Raw genomic sequence first — 15,918 nt, 5'->3', positions numbered from 1 at the left:
ACAGGAATGGGCAGAGGGATAAATAAAGAAACTGAGGAGAGAGAGAAAGAAGAGACTCGCATGAGGAAGAAGAGAAAGGAAGAAAGGACACAGGGACAGTAAAAGGGAGACCTTTTACATGCGCTGTACAACAACAATATAGAAAACTGTAAGGCCATACGGTTAGCAGGAAATGGTTTAAAAAAAGCATAATGCTGTGAATTCAAAAAATGAAATAAAATACAGGAAGCCAATGTGACTCATGTATTGTAAAGTACTGTTCTATATCAGTGTATATTGAACTAATGATGTTTGCCGGCTGTGAGCTATATTCAAGGCCCAGTCGGACTAGGCATATAAAGACTGATGGACTTGACAAGCCCAAGTTTAGGCTTAACAGCACATTTACCCTTCACCCCCAGGAAATGATTACCGCTGAGAGTCATTTGATAAATGCATGCTTGTGTGTGTGTGACCAGAGAGACCTTGAGGATCTACACAAGCACGACTACAGCCATATACACATGGACACGTGCACATACAAACATACACAAGCACACAAAAGCACAGCATCTATAGTATTACTTAACCAAACCTCTTGACATTTTAGACTCTTACTTTTTGCTCATAACCCTGGGACCTACTGTAGAATCATTGTTCTTAGTCATTCTTTCTCCTTTTTCACACACACACACACAAACACAAAGCTTTTACGATACTCCCCTAATACAAACTGTTACCATTCCTTACACTTAGAAGCTAACCTTGCAATGTACAGTAATAGTTTCATTCCTGGTCTTATTGAAACAAATGGTGGATGCCTTCAAGGATAGCCACTGCAGAGCTCATTCACCCTGCATCTGTCCAGCAACAGTTTCCCAACAAAATGGAAACTTGTGTGAGGGCTTTTCATACGTAATGACTAAGTAGTGCTTACTGTTGCATTATTCATGAATTCTATGGTACTAATACAATCCACAAGACATAGATTGCTTTCATTTGAATGTAGATTAAAAGCCAAGAATGTAACAAATTGTAATAAGTAGTAGTAATTTATTTTTAAAGCTGTGATATTAATTTTTTTGTTTTCATATTATAAAGTTGATATGGCAATTTTGTTAGCAAACAGTTGCCTATTTACCCATCCAGCACGCATGGAGCATCATTAGCATTTCTTTCAAGTCTAGCTTAGTGGTCTAGTCTCCATCAGCTCCTCATTTACTAACTAGTTGCTAACTTTGCCTGTCGACTGTCATTTTTGTCATTAGTGTGTAGTGGATATGCCACCTGTTGAGGTTGGAAACAAAGCTGTAACAGACCAAAATAATGAGCTGAAAGATGCTATAATGCTTTGTACAGCTGAGGTTAAAAACAGAATCACATCATAATTATCTATAGCTTCTTCGCTGCAAGCAAAATAACACGTTAGAAAGTGTAAGGAGAAATTTTACATTACATTGTGTTCTTTATTTAAATGACTTTTAAGTAAATCTGATTTCCTGTGACATGAAAAAAAAAGGGTTGTTTTTATTTAGCATCTGTGCATGGCGATGTCTACGAGCACGTGTGCGTTTACCTTTTTGCCTCCATCGTACTGTATGTTGGTGTTCGGCACCACTGTGGTGGAGTTTCCATGTGTTCCGCTGCCAACATGAGTCACAGAGACAGACAGAGGAAGATACGACACCCCGAGGACAGTAATGCTCTCAAACTTAAGGTTGTTAGGGTCCTTGTAGCCAGCATGGGTCACCTGCATTGTCAGTACTTCCTGTAAGACAGAGGACACACAATTATGTGCCTGATTTGAATGCATTAAAGTAATTACATGCTCTCAAATTATTCTTGCTGTTATTGCTATTGCTAAATTTACTTTCTGCAGCATGTAACATTATTTTTTTCTTTTCTGATGTTTTGAATAGATAGAGGAACAGATTTATAGATAGTCTATTCCAGTGTACGTCACAGCTTACTTCACTTGCTGTTATCTAGTATACTGGGCTTATAAACTCCCCAAACTCATGTCCATCAGTCAGACAGCTGTTCCAATAGATTTCCAGTCTGTACGTCCCCCACCCCAGTGTAATGCTAATGCCCGGGAAGAACATCACCAGCATACATTAAACATGCAAGGCAATCCTCAGGGCTGTGTGAAGCAGGAACATGGGGTACTTGATCCAACAAGGCTTTAACAGTGTAACATGGATCAATCATGCTTCGTGTTCTGGACTGGGAAAGTGGAAAGTCTCTGGTGGATTTAAACTCTGAACTTGAGTTCAGATCAGAAGGAATATGTGGGCTGGATTTGAGAGAGGGTGTAGATGGATGCCAGGGAAACTTACATAGACAACGGAGAACGTGTAGTGGATGTGGTTGCCTGTTTCAACAGTGTCTGTAAAAAGAGAAAGAGCAGATGTTAATGTTTGTCACCTCGCTTTGATGCCAGAAATACATTTTCCACACAGTAGAGTAACTGACCTTCATTTGTTAAAGTGTTTGAGCTGACAGTGTTTGAACAGTCACACTGACTCGTGATTCTTTGTGTTTGACAAGATAAGAGCTTCCATTTGATGCTCATAAAAGAACGGCTGTAATGAGTGGTAATAACAAGATGCAGATTCTGTCTCACACTCACCAACACATTTGCACACACACAAACAGGCACAAAATGAGAAACGCAACAATACCTCGGGAATCTCCATCATCCCAGAATAGCTCTCCAGCTGCCTGGTTGTTGTCATCAAGAGCAACGATCAAGCCCATGGGGTTTCGCCGGCTAGGATTCAGTGAATCAAATGGTTACCAAACACATCTGTGCAAACATGTGCATTTGTGAATTACAGTAAATGTAACAGAAGACAGTTTTTTTTGTAATTACTGTTTGTTAAAGCTTGTTGAAATTGTTTAAGATATTGAGGTGATGTTGAGACGTGACCAAAATGCTGGACCCCACAATTTTTAATGGCTCTTTTGGGGTTGGCTTTGGGGAGGAGAGTTATTTTTAGGTTAAGGTTAGGGGTGGGTATAGGTTTGATCTTTAAGGTTAGCGCAAGGGGCAAGGGAATACATTATGGCAATGGCTGTTCCCCATGAATACAGTAAAACAAGGGTGTGTGTGTGTGTGTACCTGTATGTGGTGGTGACATCAGGTCTCTGGGTAGGGAGGATTGCACCACCTCTGATGTGTAAACCAAGCTTGTCTGCTGGTAGATACATATCAACATAGTTCCTGCGGTCTGCCAGCCGTTCCATCTGATTAGTGGGATAACAAAATCTGTTAACTCACATTAAATTTCTCCATGCGTTGCTCTCTGGGGAAGACAATCTCTGTCACACCCCCTTCAAGATTAGGGCAGTGGTCAGAATTTTGCACAAGTCTGGATCCAATTTTAACTTCTTTCCAAACAAACACACTGAACACAGGATATTACACTAACTCTAAAGTTTCAACAGCACAGTAAACTTATAGACATTAATGATGACCTTTGACCCTCTTAGCAATAAATTCAACTCAAAATAGCAGATACTTGAACCTGATTGCATAACTTGCATGCCCACATAAAGTTTCACTGCATACGCTTACCAAATAATTCAAAATTGTGCTTTGGTTTGTACCGGACACAGTGTTCACACAACCATTAAAATTATACATTGTTTGAAAGCTCTAAATCAGCTGATCATCTATCTATCCAAATCTAGGACCTATATCCTTGCAACAGCCATTGACACAGAATCGGTTCAGCCCTGTGGTGATGTCTCCAAAGTGTTTTACTCCCAAAAGTTACTACTACAGGTCTACAGGTCTAATATTGCCCTTTTATAAAAAAAAAAAAACAAATCACTTGAGAAGGATAAAAAAAAAAGTGCTGTTTTGGACATTATAAAGATGTAATGTATGACTGTGCTGTTCTGCTAAGAACCATTTATTTAAGAAGAGCAGACAAATTTCTCCACATATCTTTCTTTCTCACTCTCTGTCTCTCTTTCTCTGTGCCCCCTTCTGTTCATTTCTCTGAGGGCCCAGATAGAGCACAGTTAATTTCTGATCTCCCGAGGACTGAATCCTCAGACTAGCCTAAAATAATTTAAAAGTCTCTTCTCTCCATCTCCTCTCATTCTCCCTCTACCTACTTCCCTCTCTACGTCCTGTTAGTCTCTCTTGTGGTGCTCTAATTCTTTTTTTATCCCATTTTCCTCCATTCCCATTGAGGGTGTATGTGTGTGTGCGTGCATGTGTGTGCGTGCACCATTTTCTTGCAGTACAGTAGAGTATGGGCGTGTGTGTGGGCCGGAGTTAGTGGAGCGTCTATAAGCAATTTCAGATCTTATCACCCCCTCATTGTCTGCCTTAAGGAGGTCTTCTCTTGCCTTGTCTTCTCTTCTTCTCCTTATTCCTGCTGGCCTATCCTCCCAGCTTCCTACTCCTCTACACACAGTAATTGTCATCAGTCCTTTTTGTTCTTCGCATTTCCTCTCTTGTCCCTGTTTTTCCCCTCTCTCCCATCTTATCCTCCTTCTTTCCTCCACTTTCCCTTTGTTAAACTCCCATCCCATCTGTTTTCGCTCCTTCATTCTTGTGTTTTTCCATTATTTCTTTCCTCTCTAACTTGTTTTTCATGGTCATTTTCACTACATCAATACCGCCCCCCAACCCTTCCGTCCTCCTACCCAGATAATCACAGGGGACCAACCGGGACAAGGGGCCGGCAGCAAGACAGCCAATCTAATCGTTCATCTGATCAGTGGGCGCTTTACATTGCCACTGTGACGCCCAAATAAGGTCCCAAAGGAACTCAACACCTCTTTTATCTCTCTGTCAGGGAGATAGTCTCTCTCCTCTCTTCTCTGTCCCCTCTTTCACTCTATCTTTGTCCTCACTCTCGCTCTGTCTTATCGCTCGTCTCTCAGTCTCAAACAAAGAACTCGAGGCAAAGACTTTCATGTGATACATGTTCTTTGTGTATGTGTTAATTCCACTAATGTAACACAATACACTTTTGTTGGGCACTGTACATTTATGTTACCAATTAATTCGGTACACCTGTAGAATCTAAATCATTCTAATACAATAATGATGTTGATTCAAGCCTTTAGTAAATCTTTATGCCAAATGGTTTTAAATCATATTGCATTATACTGAAAGATGTTTTTGATTTTTTTTCTTTAATGTCTGGAAAAAGGGCAGGGGAAATATAAGAAACACAGATGCAGTGCTGTGTAATTAAAGTATAAATCCAGTTTTCTCACATTGACTATAAGACCACAGTGACATAAAGAAAAGATTGATATTCATTGCCATGTGCATTTCACTTGAAGAACCTTCAGTATGTTGTGGCTAAAGTTCTTCTTCTTTATCTCCAACAGAAAATATTTTAGCAACAATTTAAAGTGAAAGAGGTGACGTGCCTGCAGTGTCTGCTGTAAGTATATAAACTAATGTATAACAATAGTAATTTTACCAGGTGCAATTATGGTCAAAAAATTAATCCCACTTTTGATCATTTCTCTTGCAGGATGTGAAGGGGGAACTCAAGGGAAACTATCTTGAAACGAGCAGGGAATATTCTTACCGTCTCATAGTCATACCACACAGCATCTGGTACATATGCCCGCACTCTGTCCACACCCTGCAGAAAACAAGAACAATGAAATGAAATGTGTCAACGTTGTGTTTTGTGTGAAGACATGTCTGTTTGATTTGTGTTTGCAGTCAGTAGCAACAGCTTTAGTTCACTGTATCAATCCAGACACTTTAATCTTACAAAGCTGAACATGGGGGCAGAAGCTACAATACACCACAAAGGCAACATGGATGCATGCTGCTATAAACCACTGTAACATAATGGTAAATATGAAGAAGATAAAATGTTCCCATCAAGGAAAGTTATTGTAAAACTGCCTATCATCTGATATAAAGTTTCCACAAAGCCCTTGTGACATTTTGCTCTATGGTGCTATGATGCAACAGATGATGGAGAAGACAGCATCAAACAACGACTGATAGGTGACAGGCTTTGATGGCTTAAGGTGGCGGACAGACAGGAGCAATCAATAGAAGAGCGCCAAGCCTTTGATAGCGTTGTCACTTCCCTGCTCTCTCTGACAGGGCAGAACAGAGGGAGAGAGGGAGATAAACACAGAGAGCACAGCGAGAGAAAGAATGAACTATAGGTCCTTCTCAAAAAAAAAAGAAAAAAAAACTCAAAAAATTGTGAAATACAGTATGTCAGCTGTGTAGGCCAAGGCTGTCTGTCAAAGGCACCGATGGCACCAGCATCTCTCTTCAGTTGCATGCCCTATTTTGTGGCCTCTCTGAGGCCTCTCATCAGGATCAAGAAAGGGGGGATGCCAGGAGGACAAGAAAAAAATAAACAGGTACGAGAATAGGGAACAAAAGATAATTAAACAGAGGCAAAAAGAGCAAACCTGAATGTGTGAAACATTAAAAACTGTGAAATATAATAAAGATGTATGGCTATAATAGTCCAGCTAACTAAATTAAATGGCTGAATGTCATCTTTAAGGGCCACATTCGCAGTTTGAGGCAGATCACCTGTCACAACCGCTGCACAGCCTGTGGAATGACAGCCTGGGGAAATGGATGCTCCCCCTATACCTCGTTTTCTGGTGTCTGATTTGCTCGGGGCGCCTATCACTCACCCTGCTGACTAATGGGAAGGGACTGCAGGACTTAGCATGGCTGCTAACTGTGATTGAGAGGGACAAGGCATGAGACCTGTATCCTCATTTAGAGTACTGAAGCTCAGTTAGCCATAAGGTAAGATTTGATCAGGTGGGCCAAAGATTCATACTGGCAGAATGATCAGATGGTAGCTGAGGCAGATGAGAGGGGCAGAGAGAGGTGCAGAGACAGAGAGAAAAAAAGAGAGAGAGGGTGAAAGAGAGATGGGATGAAATGAAATGGGATCACAAGGGTGATTTGACAGCAGCTGATTAAGAGAATGCAGATGAGATAAGGGAGCCAACCTCTGATGAAAGGACAAGCTAAAAAGAAAAGGGAGTAGTGGGCAAGAGGAGGAAGAGTGGAAGCATGGATGAAGACCAGAGGGGATGAGAGAGAGAGAGAGAGAGAGAGAGAGAGAGAGAGAGAGAGAGAGAGAGAGAGAGAGAGAGCAGGAGATCTCCCCAGTTTATCACAGAGATCAAGGTTAAAGCATCGACTGATCTGAATGATGGAGCAAGAGCTTCATTAGAGAAACGGAGAGGCAGGCGGACAGAGCGATAAATAGAGAGAGACAGAGAGAGATGAGAGTAATGAAAAAGAAAAGTGAAGGTAGAACGTGAAGGGCTGTTAAAGATCAGCCTGTGACCCTACTCAAGTCACTGACACTATCTACATGTGGCCCTTCACAGCCTGATGCATCTGCAACAGATAGAAGGCGCTCTGTTCTCAACACCTGCCCTCTCCTTGCCTTAAACCACGGTACTGCAGCTCAGCGGCGCCTTGTCACCACAAAAGATGAATATTTAGATGCATCAGATCTGTTATTAGGAAAGGATCCTTTTCAAGTGGTGTAGCAGAGGTCCAAAATGCATCTAAAGCTTAAGTCAGCGTGCTACTCTGCACTGTTATGTTACTTTTCTACGATGTAAATAATTTACATTGCTCAAAGCCACCTTGACACTAGTTGTTGATGAGTAACAGTGCAACACTTGTGACTGTATTGGCTATATTATGCCATTAATGTCGTGTATTTTTCTGCCTGCCATGGACTTTAGTGTGCAGAAATGGGAGGCGAGATTCAGTATAGGCCGTTATTTATCAAGCAGCATGGTGCATCTTTGATGTTTTACTTGGTTGAACCCAAAATCTGGGCACATGAATGAATATTACTCAAAAGCTTACAAACTCTAAGCTTGTTTTTTTCATTTTTATTCCAACTTTACATGTGATAGTAATGTGAATTACTGGTTTCAAACATCGAAACTGTCAGAATGTGCCATGATGGATTAAATTGTAGGGCTGAATGCATCCATGTCACCCAAGAAGCTTCCAGACCAGCACAACGTAGTAAGCAAACCTTTGATTTAATTCCTAAACGAGTCTATCTAGCGTACTGTAAATCCAGTGGTGACATTTCTGCACCATCACATGCAAGATCATAATTTTCCTCCTTGGAGATGTAATTCTGTTGCAGAAATTTCACTCCTTTCGATTATCAGGGCACTTTGATACAGGGAACATTGCTTTTAAAGAGAAAGAAAATGAGCGGTTGGTCATAATTGATGCCAGCCCCTAACTCGCCCACTGATAATGGTTTTATTTTTATCCTATTCTGATTCCAGCTACACTACACTTGAGCTCAGCCTCTGGCCTTGGAAGGACCCAAAGTCAGTGCACTTTTGACTGCTATTTAGGTTTGTCTTTTTGTTTAAGAAGTATATCAACTTGTACAATCACCTCACGGCCCTTCCTCTTGCCAACCCTCAGGACATCTCAAACCCTGAGGCACTACAAGCATAAACCCTCCACTTCCTGTATCACAAACTTTTCTACAATCGCACTTACTGAAGTTACTTTATCCCAAGCCCCACTATGAATCCAATTCGCTTTCCACTATTCTGTAATTCACAAGAGGCCATGCTAAATTGCTTATTAATCAGGCCACTTTGACATGACCGCAATCGCTGCGTATGCACACATACGCATGCACGTACAGGCACGCACATTTCGGTGCACGCATATACACACATAGTCAGACAAACATGCACAAACACACGCATACACACTTCTATCTGCACTTCTAATCTGCTAGTAATGAGGTCAGTGCTCTCATTAGAGCTGAGAGAAAAGACGGAGGATATGAAAGAGAGAAGAAAGAGGGATGAGAGGAGGGGAGGGCAACAAAGAAAATCCCATGTCATGTTTTCCCAGTGGAGGTCAGAGTGTGTGTTTGTGTGCGTGTGCGTGTGAATGACTGAGTAACTCATCTGCATCATCTGCAAAACACATCTCTCTATGTACTGCATGTACGTTTCTAAATGAACCCTATATGATTCTGCTTCTGTGTCCAGTTCGGGTTCTGTGTCCAGACATGACACAATGCGTGCCATTTTAAAGACTAAAGCATGTTGAGTATTCTGGGATGTTTTGGGGTTTTTTTTTGGCTTGTGTGTTGGCTGACCGGGTCCAGTACAGGTGTGATGAGCAGGTGTTTTCCCCAGAGGAACTGGCGGTCCACTGTCCAGGTGGCACTGTCAGAGTAGAACCTTGGGAATGACAAATAAGAGTGTAGAATCAATTAGATATCTTTTTCATTTTGTTCTGAGAAACTAGAACATAATTTAGATTCATACTTTTGATTCATTGTGTAAAACCATCATGTCCCACTTTGCTCAGTCAGTAAATACCTCTCTGTATTATTGCCACTGTTCTGTGACAGTCTTTGGGGTAATGTAGTTGCATGCTTAACTTTATTTATGTATTTTTAACCACTGTTTACACTCTCATCATTCATAATTCATTCGAGACTTGTTTTAAATTGAACTATAATTCAGATGCAGGGACTTTGACCCAGCTTATAAAACGCATAAAAAAAGTGAATGTGAACAAACTCTTACTGAAAGTTACAGCACTACTGGGAATAATTTTTAGCAGCACCTTAAATAAATAAAATAAATACATATATATATACATAAATAAAATATTCTGCAAGCATGAAATGAAATGAAATGAGGAAAACAGATTTTCAACAGATGCTAAATGAACCAACACCTTACTTCACGCGGAGCCCTGAAGCGGCGCGTGTATTGGCTAATTGGCATCAGACATTTGCAATATTCTCTACAGCGATTGGCTGATTCACAGCTGTTGTGGCCAGTAACGTCCAGTCGTATCCACGCAGGTGTGCAGAGCGGAGGTTACAATCTGAGACTTTACCTAGGTGTCGAAAAGCGTTACACGTGAGCAGCGTTTGCTGTCGCAGTCGAGCGGACCCTCATATTTTTGGCCTTCTTGTTTTGCACCTGTGGATTAAGGAGTGAATAATGGCTGTGTGCTGCGGGTCTTCAGATGGATGTCAGACTGATGCCTCTTCACCTGTGAGACCGCGACGACTCTGTCAGGGGCCTGTTCACCGGAGTTCCACTCACCATCACCCTTGGATCTAAGCTAAGTGCCTGCCGCTGTGCTGCTTGTGTTTTATATTCATTGCTGGTGACATGTTTTGGCTCAACGTTGTGTTTGCTTGGTAATGCCATTGAGCTAGCTCTGTGGCTGCACTGTTGTTGGTTTAACTTGGCTGCTGTTCTGTTTCTGTTCGAGCTTCAGTTTGATGAACCTGAATTATTAGCATTTATGGCTGCTGCATGCTTACTGGTGATTATTGTACTGCTGTGGGTGGGTTTGCTACGCTGCTGAATCTGAATGTGTTCATTTGCAATATGTTTTAATTCACAATCTTTATGTATGTGTGCTCATTCGCATTGGTATTAGCTAAATTAAATTAATTCATTAAATGTAAATGTTCGTTTGAGGTGCAATGTCTTAGCAACTTCACAGATGAGAAGGGTTTTGCAAGCATTCAAGGGAAAGTTCAGCATATTGTTTCTTCACATAAGTCAGGTATATTAGAGCTTGGAATATTTTCCTTGAGTCAGAAAGTGTTTGTTTTCTGCAACATGTTCATCTGAGGGAAGCCAGGATTTTTTCTGAGCTCCTTGCAAATGAGGAGGATTTGCTGTTGTTTAGGGCAAATTTCAACATGCTTGTTACATGGATTCAGGTTGGTGGATCACAGTGGTTCTGATGTTATATGGGGGTCTAATGCACCCCCTGCTCAAACATATTAAGCAGGGAGCAGTAATTTTGTATTGGAGGATTAGCTGTCTCAGCAGAGTCTTTGTCACTGCTTGGATTCATTGAGAGGACCCTCAAACAGCAGGGCCTTTCCCACCAGCTCCAACTGTGTCTTTGCTATGAAGGGTCGATATCTTGATGCAAGTTTCTGTGTATGAAATGATGCACAGCTTTCATTCAGGCAGAGCATTGAAGCTGAAGCTTGTATTAGCTGATTGGTAACACCTGCTTGAAATAGGTTTTACAGTGTTAGGCTAATTCACAGCTGGGTGGCTAGTAAAGTCCAGTTGTATTAATGCATGTGTACATGGTGCATTTTATAATGTGTCACTCATTACTGTTATTCTGCTTATGATTCTCACGCCAGTGCACTTTCCTGCACCATCCCAACCTCTTCTTTTGCATTGTTGATGTTCATGTATCTATTTTACTGAGAGATGAGATTGTTGTGGCTGCTTGGATTGTTTGACATCTCCCTCAAACAGTTTGGTCTTTTCTGCTAAATTGCACTGCATAACTGTTTGTTAAAACTAAACTTGTATTATGAGTGCCTGACAGTATACAGTATTTTTTGAAAGACTTACTCGTGCATGACAGGACGTACAACAGTCTCCCCTGTGGTGTGAGCTTTGTAGAAGAGTGTGTAGAGGTAAGGCAGCAGTGTGTAGCGTATGTTCAGGTAGTGTTTAGAGCTCTCCACCAGCACTGAAGTAGGGCCATACGCAGCTGGATCCTGGGGCTGGAGACATAAAGATGGATTAAAGAGACGGTGCTGATGAATTAGAAAGAATATAGATGTGTCTTTTACTCACAGAGGGGGGGGGGGGGGGGGGGGGGGGAGATTAGAGATGGGAGGATGAAAGAGACTTGTCGGAATGAGTGAAGGAAGAATTTGGAGGAATGCTGAATTATTTCTCAAGAATAAGTGGACATTAACCTTTTATTTCTAATGATTAAAACACAACTTAAGTTTACATAGAACTCATCTAAAAGCAGTTTGTAAAGACAATGAGCAAAAGAGAACTTGAAATAAAGGAGAACAGTGTGTGGGAAAGAAACAGAAGTATGATTTAATTTCTATGATAGTGGAGAGTGAGAGGGTGATTAGCTGCTAACAGGCCGTGCTCCTCTCATCTGGCTAATCATTTATGCCCTCGGCATCTCTGAGAGTGTGATGAGAACTCTTTGTGTGTGTGTGTGTCTGTTTGGACTGGCCTGCATAGCTGTGTGATGAGAGCCATGATTAGGGCAAAGCAAAGGTCACACATTAGCTGTCTCGTTTAGTGGAAATCGTACTTCAAATTCATCATCATCATGTCCCTGTCCTCCAGCAGCTACAACCCCCACCCCACCCCTTCCAAAACACACACACACAACCACCAATTCAAAGTACCCCCCCACCCCACTCTACCCATCCCTACCTCAATGCTATTTTTGCTGCAGTGATTAGTGTGGAAATGTCACATGAAGAATGTTGCAAAAGAGATATTTATGGGGCTGTGGTAAGACTGATACTATGTGGTATATAAAGGTTATTGATAGTTTTTTTTTTTTTTTTTTTTTTTTTTTTTTTTAACCTCTCCAAAACTAGTAATACAAGAGCAAAAATGCAAGGAATGGATTAAATAGTGTTGTGTCTGATCTGCTTTGCACCATAAGCTGAAACCATTATCACATCTATGCCTACAGCAGTACTTCCCAGAACAGAGGCAATTCAATCCACATTATTTTGTGGGGTTTTAGGTTACATAACAAAAAAAAAAGTTTGCAACTAACACATCAACTGTGTAGTATTTTCTTACTGCGTTCCTGCATAATGCTGCATCAGAGTGTGGCTAATGTGAGTGGTGCTGTCCTGCTCTTTTGGATTTCGGGACATTTACACTTCAGCAGCTCTAGCTATTTGGGTATTTAGTCTGGATGGCGATAAATTCACCCAAGACTTTGGTTAGTCTTTATGATTACAGCCTTTTCTCTTGCTTGCCCAAGTAAAAGTATGAAATGAAAACAGATTTTGTCGCCAATACTCAGGCAAATTGAGACACTAAGAGAGGTGGAGCTGTGTGACTGGAGAGAGATAACACTACTCCTTCAAAGGTAAAGGGTCTGGTGCCATATAGCACACCATACTATGCAATTTAACATCTTTTAGCATTAACTCTATCATTTGCTTAAGCGTAAAATCTCAACCTCTGTGATGAGTGTAGTCTGGCATTGAGCTTCTGAGCTGTGTTTTACTTCAGGCTCATATGTTCAAATACCCAGGGCAGCTATAATGATTTTTAGCAGCTAACATTCCCAAAATCACACGTCCCACTGCTCCCATTTTATAACATAGTTTTGCTAGTGCTGGTGTGATGACAATATCAATGGATACTGAGGGAAGTTTCTATTTTTAACCACTTGGAGTTTATAGCATCTATACAATATTATGAAATGAAGGGTATACCCTGCAGCACTTCAGACCGAACAATGGCTGTGAGATACATAAATCTAAAACTGACAGTCTAATATAAGAATTGCAGAACAAAATGCTTTTACAGTACCTTATAGCCCTGAGCATTGTGGTTCCGACTGAAGGGATAGAAAGCTCCCACCTGCATCCAGCGACGACACAACTCTTCACTAGAGTCGTCAAAGAATCCACAGATGTCAGCTCCGATCTGAAACACAGAGGGGGGGTGTGACAGCTTGACATTTTACAGTATATTTCTACCAATGTCTTAAATGTTATAGGCATTGTATTGGAATCACACAGCTGGCATGTCGTTTCACACACTCTGAGAAAAGGGGATGTTGTGGATTCCGGTTGGAGATTGTATGTTGAAAATGAAATTCAGTCGCTGTGTATTCTAAATGTCAATCCAGTCCCCTTCAGAAATAAAACCAAGAACTTGATTGTGAGGTCAACAAATCTATTGCATTAGTTAAAAAAAAGTGGCACCGATGTGGTAACTGGCCACATATTTGTCTTTTAAAATGTGCTTTTTGATGTCTCTTCAATTTGGTCAAGATCTATTGGCAGTAGATGTGGGCAGAGATCTTTATTTACATTAATTGTACAGTGGAGTCCAAGAAAGAGACTTCAGTCAAAGGCCAGTCCGCGGAGACGGCTTGCTTTCTATTGTTTACTACTGGCCACATTTTACAGCGGGACTCAATGGGAGGGAATTGATCCAAATCTCATTTCTCCTGCTCTCTCTCTCTTTGTGTGTGTGTGTGTGTGTGTGTACTGAAGAGCCTAAAATCTGCTTGACACAATCCCACCAGGATGCAGTTGACATCTATACGACCACCTGACGTGCGCAGCTGGAGTAGTGTGTGTGTGTGTGTGTGTTTGCGTGAGCTTGGTTCCCTTGTGTTGTCTTACTGCTGTGTGTGCTCTGTGCTCTACAGCTACACACATGCAAGTGCTCAGTACAGAGTGCACTTGGGTACTGACAAGTAGTGTGTTTTCTCGCGTCTATGTTTGAACGTGTTGGTGTTCCTGCAAAGAGAACTGGTGTTCTTCCAGACACTTTAATGGATCTCCTTCCAGGCGCATTTTTTCTTGCCTGCCCCTCTGTCTTTATGCTTACGCCTGAACAAAAATCTCAATTAGCAGCTGAATCCTCTTTTATGAGAAAAAAAAAAAAGGCAAAAGAGAGAAACTTACAAATGCTAAAACTGCATGCTAAGATTTTTTAGAATGATACAAGTGTTCTACTTAATAATACTGATAATATTAGTACTAATGATTCCTGTGTCTTTCATTATTACTGTGTGAGGGAAATCTCAGCTTCCAGTGAAAAGTACCAGAATCAGGGATATTTGCTAAAAAAATTAATCAAATTGCAAGGAGCTCTTGGGTGTCTGGAGTCTTTTTGCCACATCTACAGGCAATTGAAATCAAATAAAGCGTTACATTTTCTTCTGCAGGTGTGCTATTACAGTATCAAAGTTGAGGAGGTCACAATACCAAACAGCAAATAATATTTTTCTTCACTAATACAAAGGTGAGGAGGATGTGATGTTTGAATCTGTGGCTCAGGCGAAAACCTGAAGAGATTACTCCTTTTTTTAGTCCTCTTAACAAACCAGTTTATAAATCACTTTTAGATTTTTAATTTTTTAATTTTTTACTTTAAGCATAATGCAATCAGTATTTGCCCTTTTGTGAAGGTTTTATACTCACATAGGGAACCCCAAAGAGCCCAAACTCTAGCATGCCAGGGATGGCCCATTTTATGTCGTTCCAGTTGGCAGCATTGTCCCCCAGCCAGTGACCCGAATATTTTCCCACACCTGGGAAGGAGGAGCGGGTCAACATCAGGGTACGGTTTCCTCCAAACACACGCTGCAGAGCTCTGTGGGATGGAGAGGAGGTAGCAAGAAAACAGAGAGAGAGAGAGAGAGAGAGAGAGAGAGAGAGAGAGAGAGAGAGAGAGAGAGAGAGAGAGAGAGAGAGAGGTCATTAAAATAAAAAGGACATGGGGACAGAAAGAGGGAGAGACTCAAATGACACAAGGGAGAAACATATACCAAACACACATACACAAATGTGCTCACAGAGTGGGAGCAAGATGGAGCTATATTAGATTGGGACAAAGCCAGAGCTAGTAGTACTTTTCCTTCCCCATTGTACATTATTATTTTGTTTGATGAGGGAAATCGAAGCGGCATTGATTTCCATGACAATATAAAATCCTGATGATGTTTACAAAATGTGTCTCCTGCCAATAATACATTTTAATTAGTGGACGGACGGAGAAAGGAGACAAAAGATGAGCTTGCTTTAATTCCAAAGCAGTGAGTCAGCAAGTCAACTTCAGAAGGCCTGAGTTACATGGTCTCTGGTGCATGTGTATGTGTGTCTGTGTACGTGTGTGTGACCATGTGTATTCAAGTATTTAGTTTTCCTTAGTGGATACATTTTGTACACAGTAAATGTGCACACCGTGTGGTTGTAATGGGAAGTGCCATAATTGAAACAAGCTGCATTTATTTTGTATTTGTTTTCTACAATCAACATGTGGGCTTCAGTAACAGATATTCACTGTCATTTTACTGTGAAAGTACGAACGACAGTAAGATCTGAAATTTAGACTATACACTTTGTTCATTAATATCTTTATGCGGTCGAT

At 41.1% G+C, this 15,918-nt stretch overlaps 1 protein-coding gene across 3 annotated transcripts in view; it reads right to left on the bottom strand.

Moving 5' to 3' along the window:
* Positions 1-15,918, bottom strand: part of si (sucrase-isomaltase (alpha-glucosidase)) — a 60,109-nt gene that overhangs the window by 26,715 nt on the left and 17,476 nt on the right. For all 3 annotated transcript variants that reach the window (XM_041046169.1, XM_041046170.1, XM_041046171.1), the window contains exons 15-23: positions 14,970-15,141; positions 13,342-13,458; positions 11,380-11,534; positions 9,123-9,207; positions 5,547-5,603; positions 3,104-3,228; positions 2,664-2,752; positions 2,319-2,368; positions 1,556-1,747 (exon numbers count right to left, since the gene is read on the bottom strand). In XM_041046169.1, the coding sequence (XP_040902103.1) occupies positions 1,556-1,747; positions 2,319-2,368; positions 2,664-2,752; positions 3,104-3,228; positions 5,547-5,603; positions 9,123-9,207; positions 11,380-11,534; positions 13,342-13,458; positions 14,970-15,141 (1,042 nt within the window). The remainder of the gene's footprint in view (positions 1-1,555; positions 1,748-2,318; positions 2,369-2,663; positions 2,753-3,103; positions 3,229-5,546; positions 5,604-9,122; positions 9,208-11,379; positions 11,535-13,341; positions 13,459-14,969; positions 15,142-15,918) is intronic.

This window comes from Toxotes jaculatrix, chromosome 9, assembly GCF_017976425.1.
Source record: "Toxotes jaculatrix isolate fToxJac2 chromosome 9, fToxJac2.pri, whole genome shotgun sequence".
NCBI lineage: Eukaryota > Metazoa > Chordata > Actinopteri > Toxotidae > Toxotes > Toxotes jaculatrix.
The sequence above is the reverse complement of the archived record's forward strand: the minus strand, read 5'-3'. Positions and strand labels throughout refer to the sequence as shown.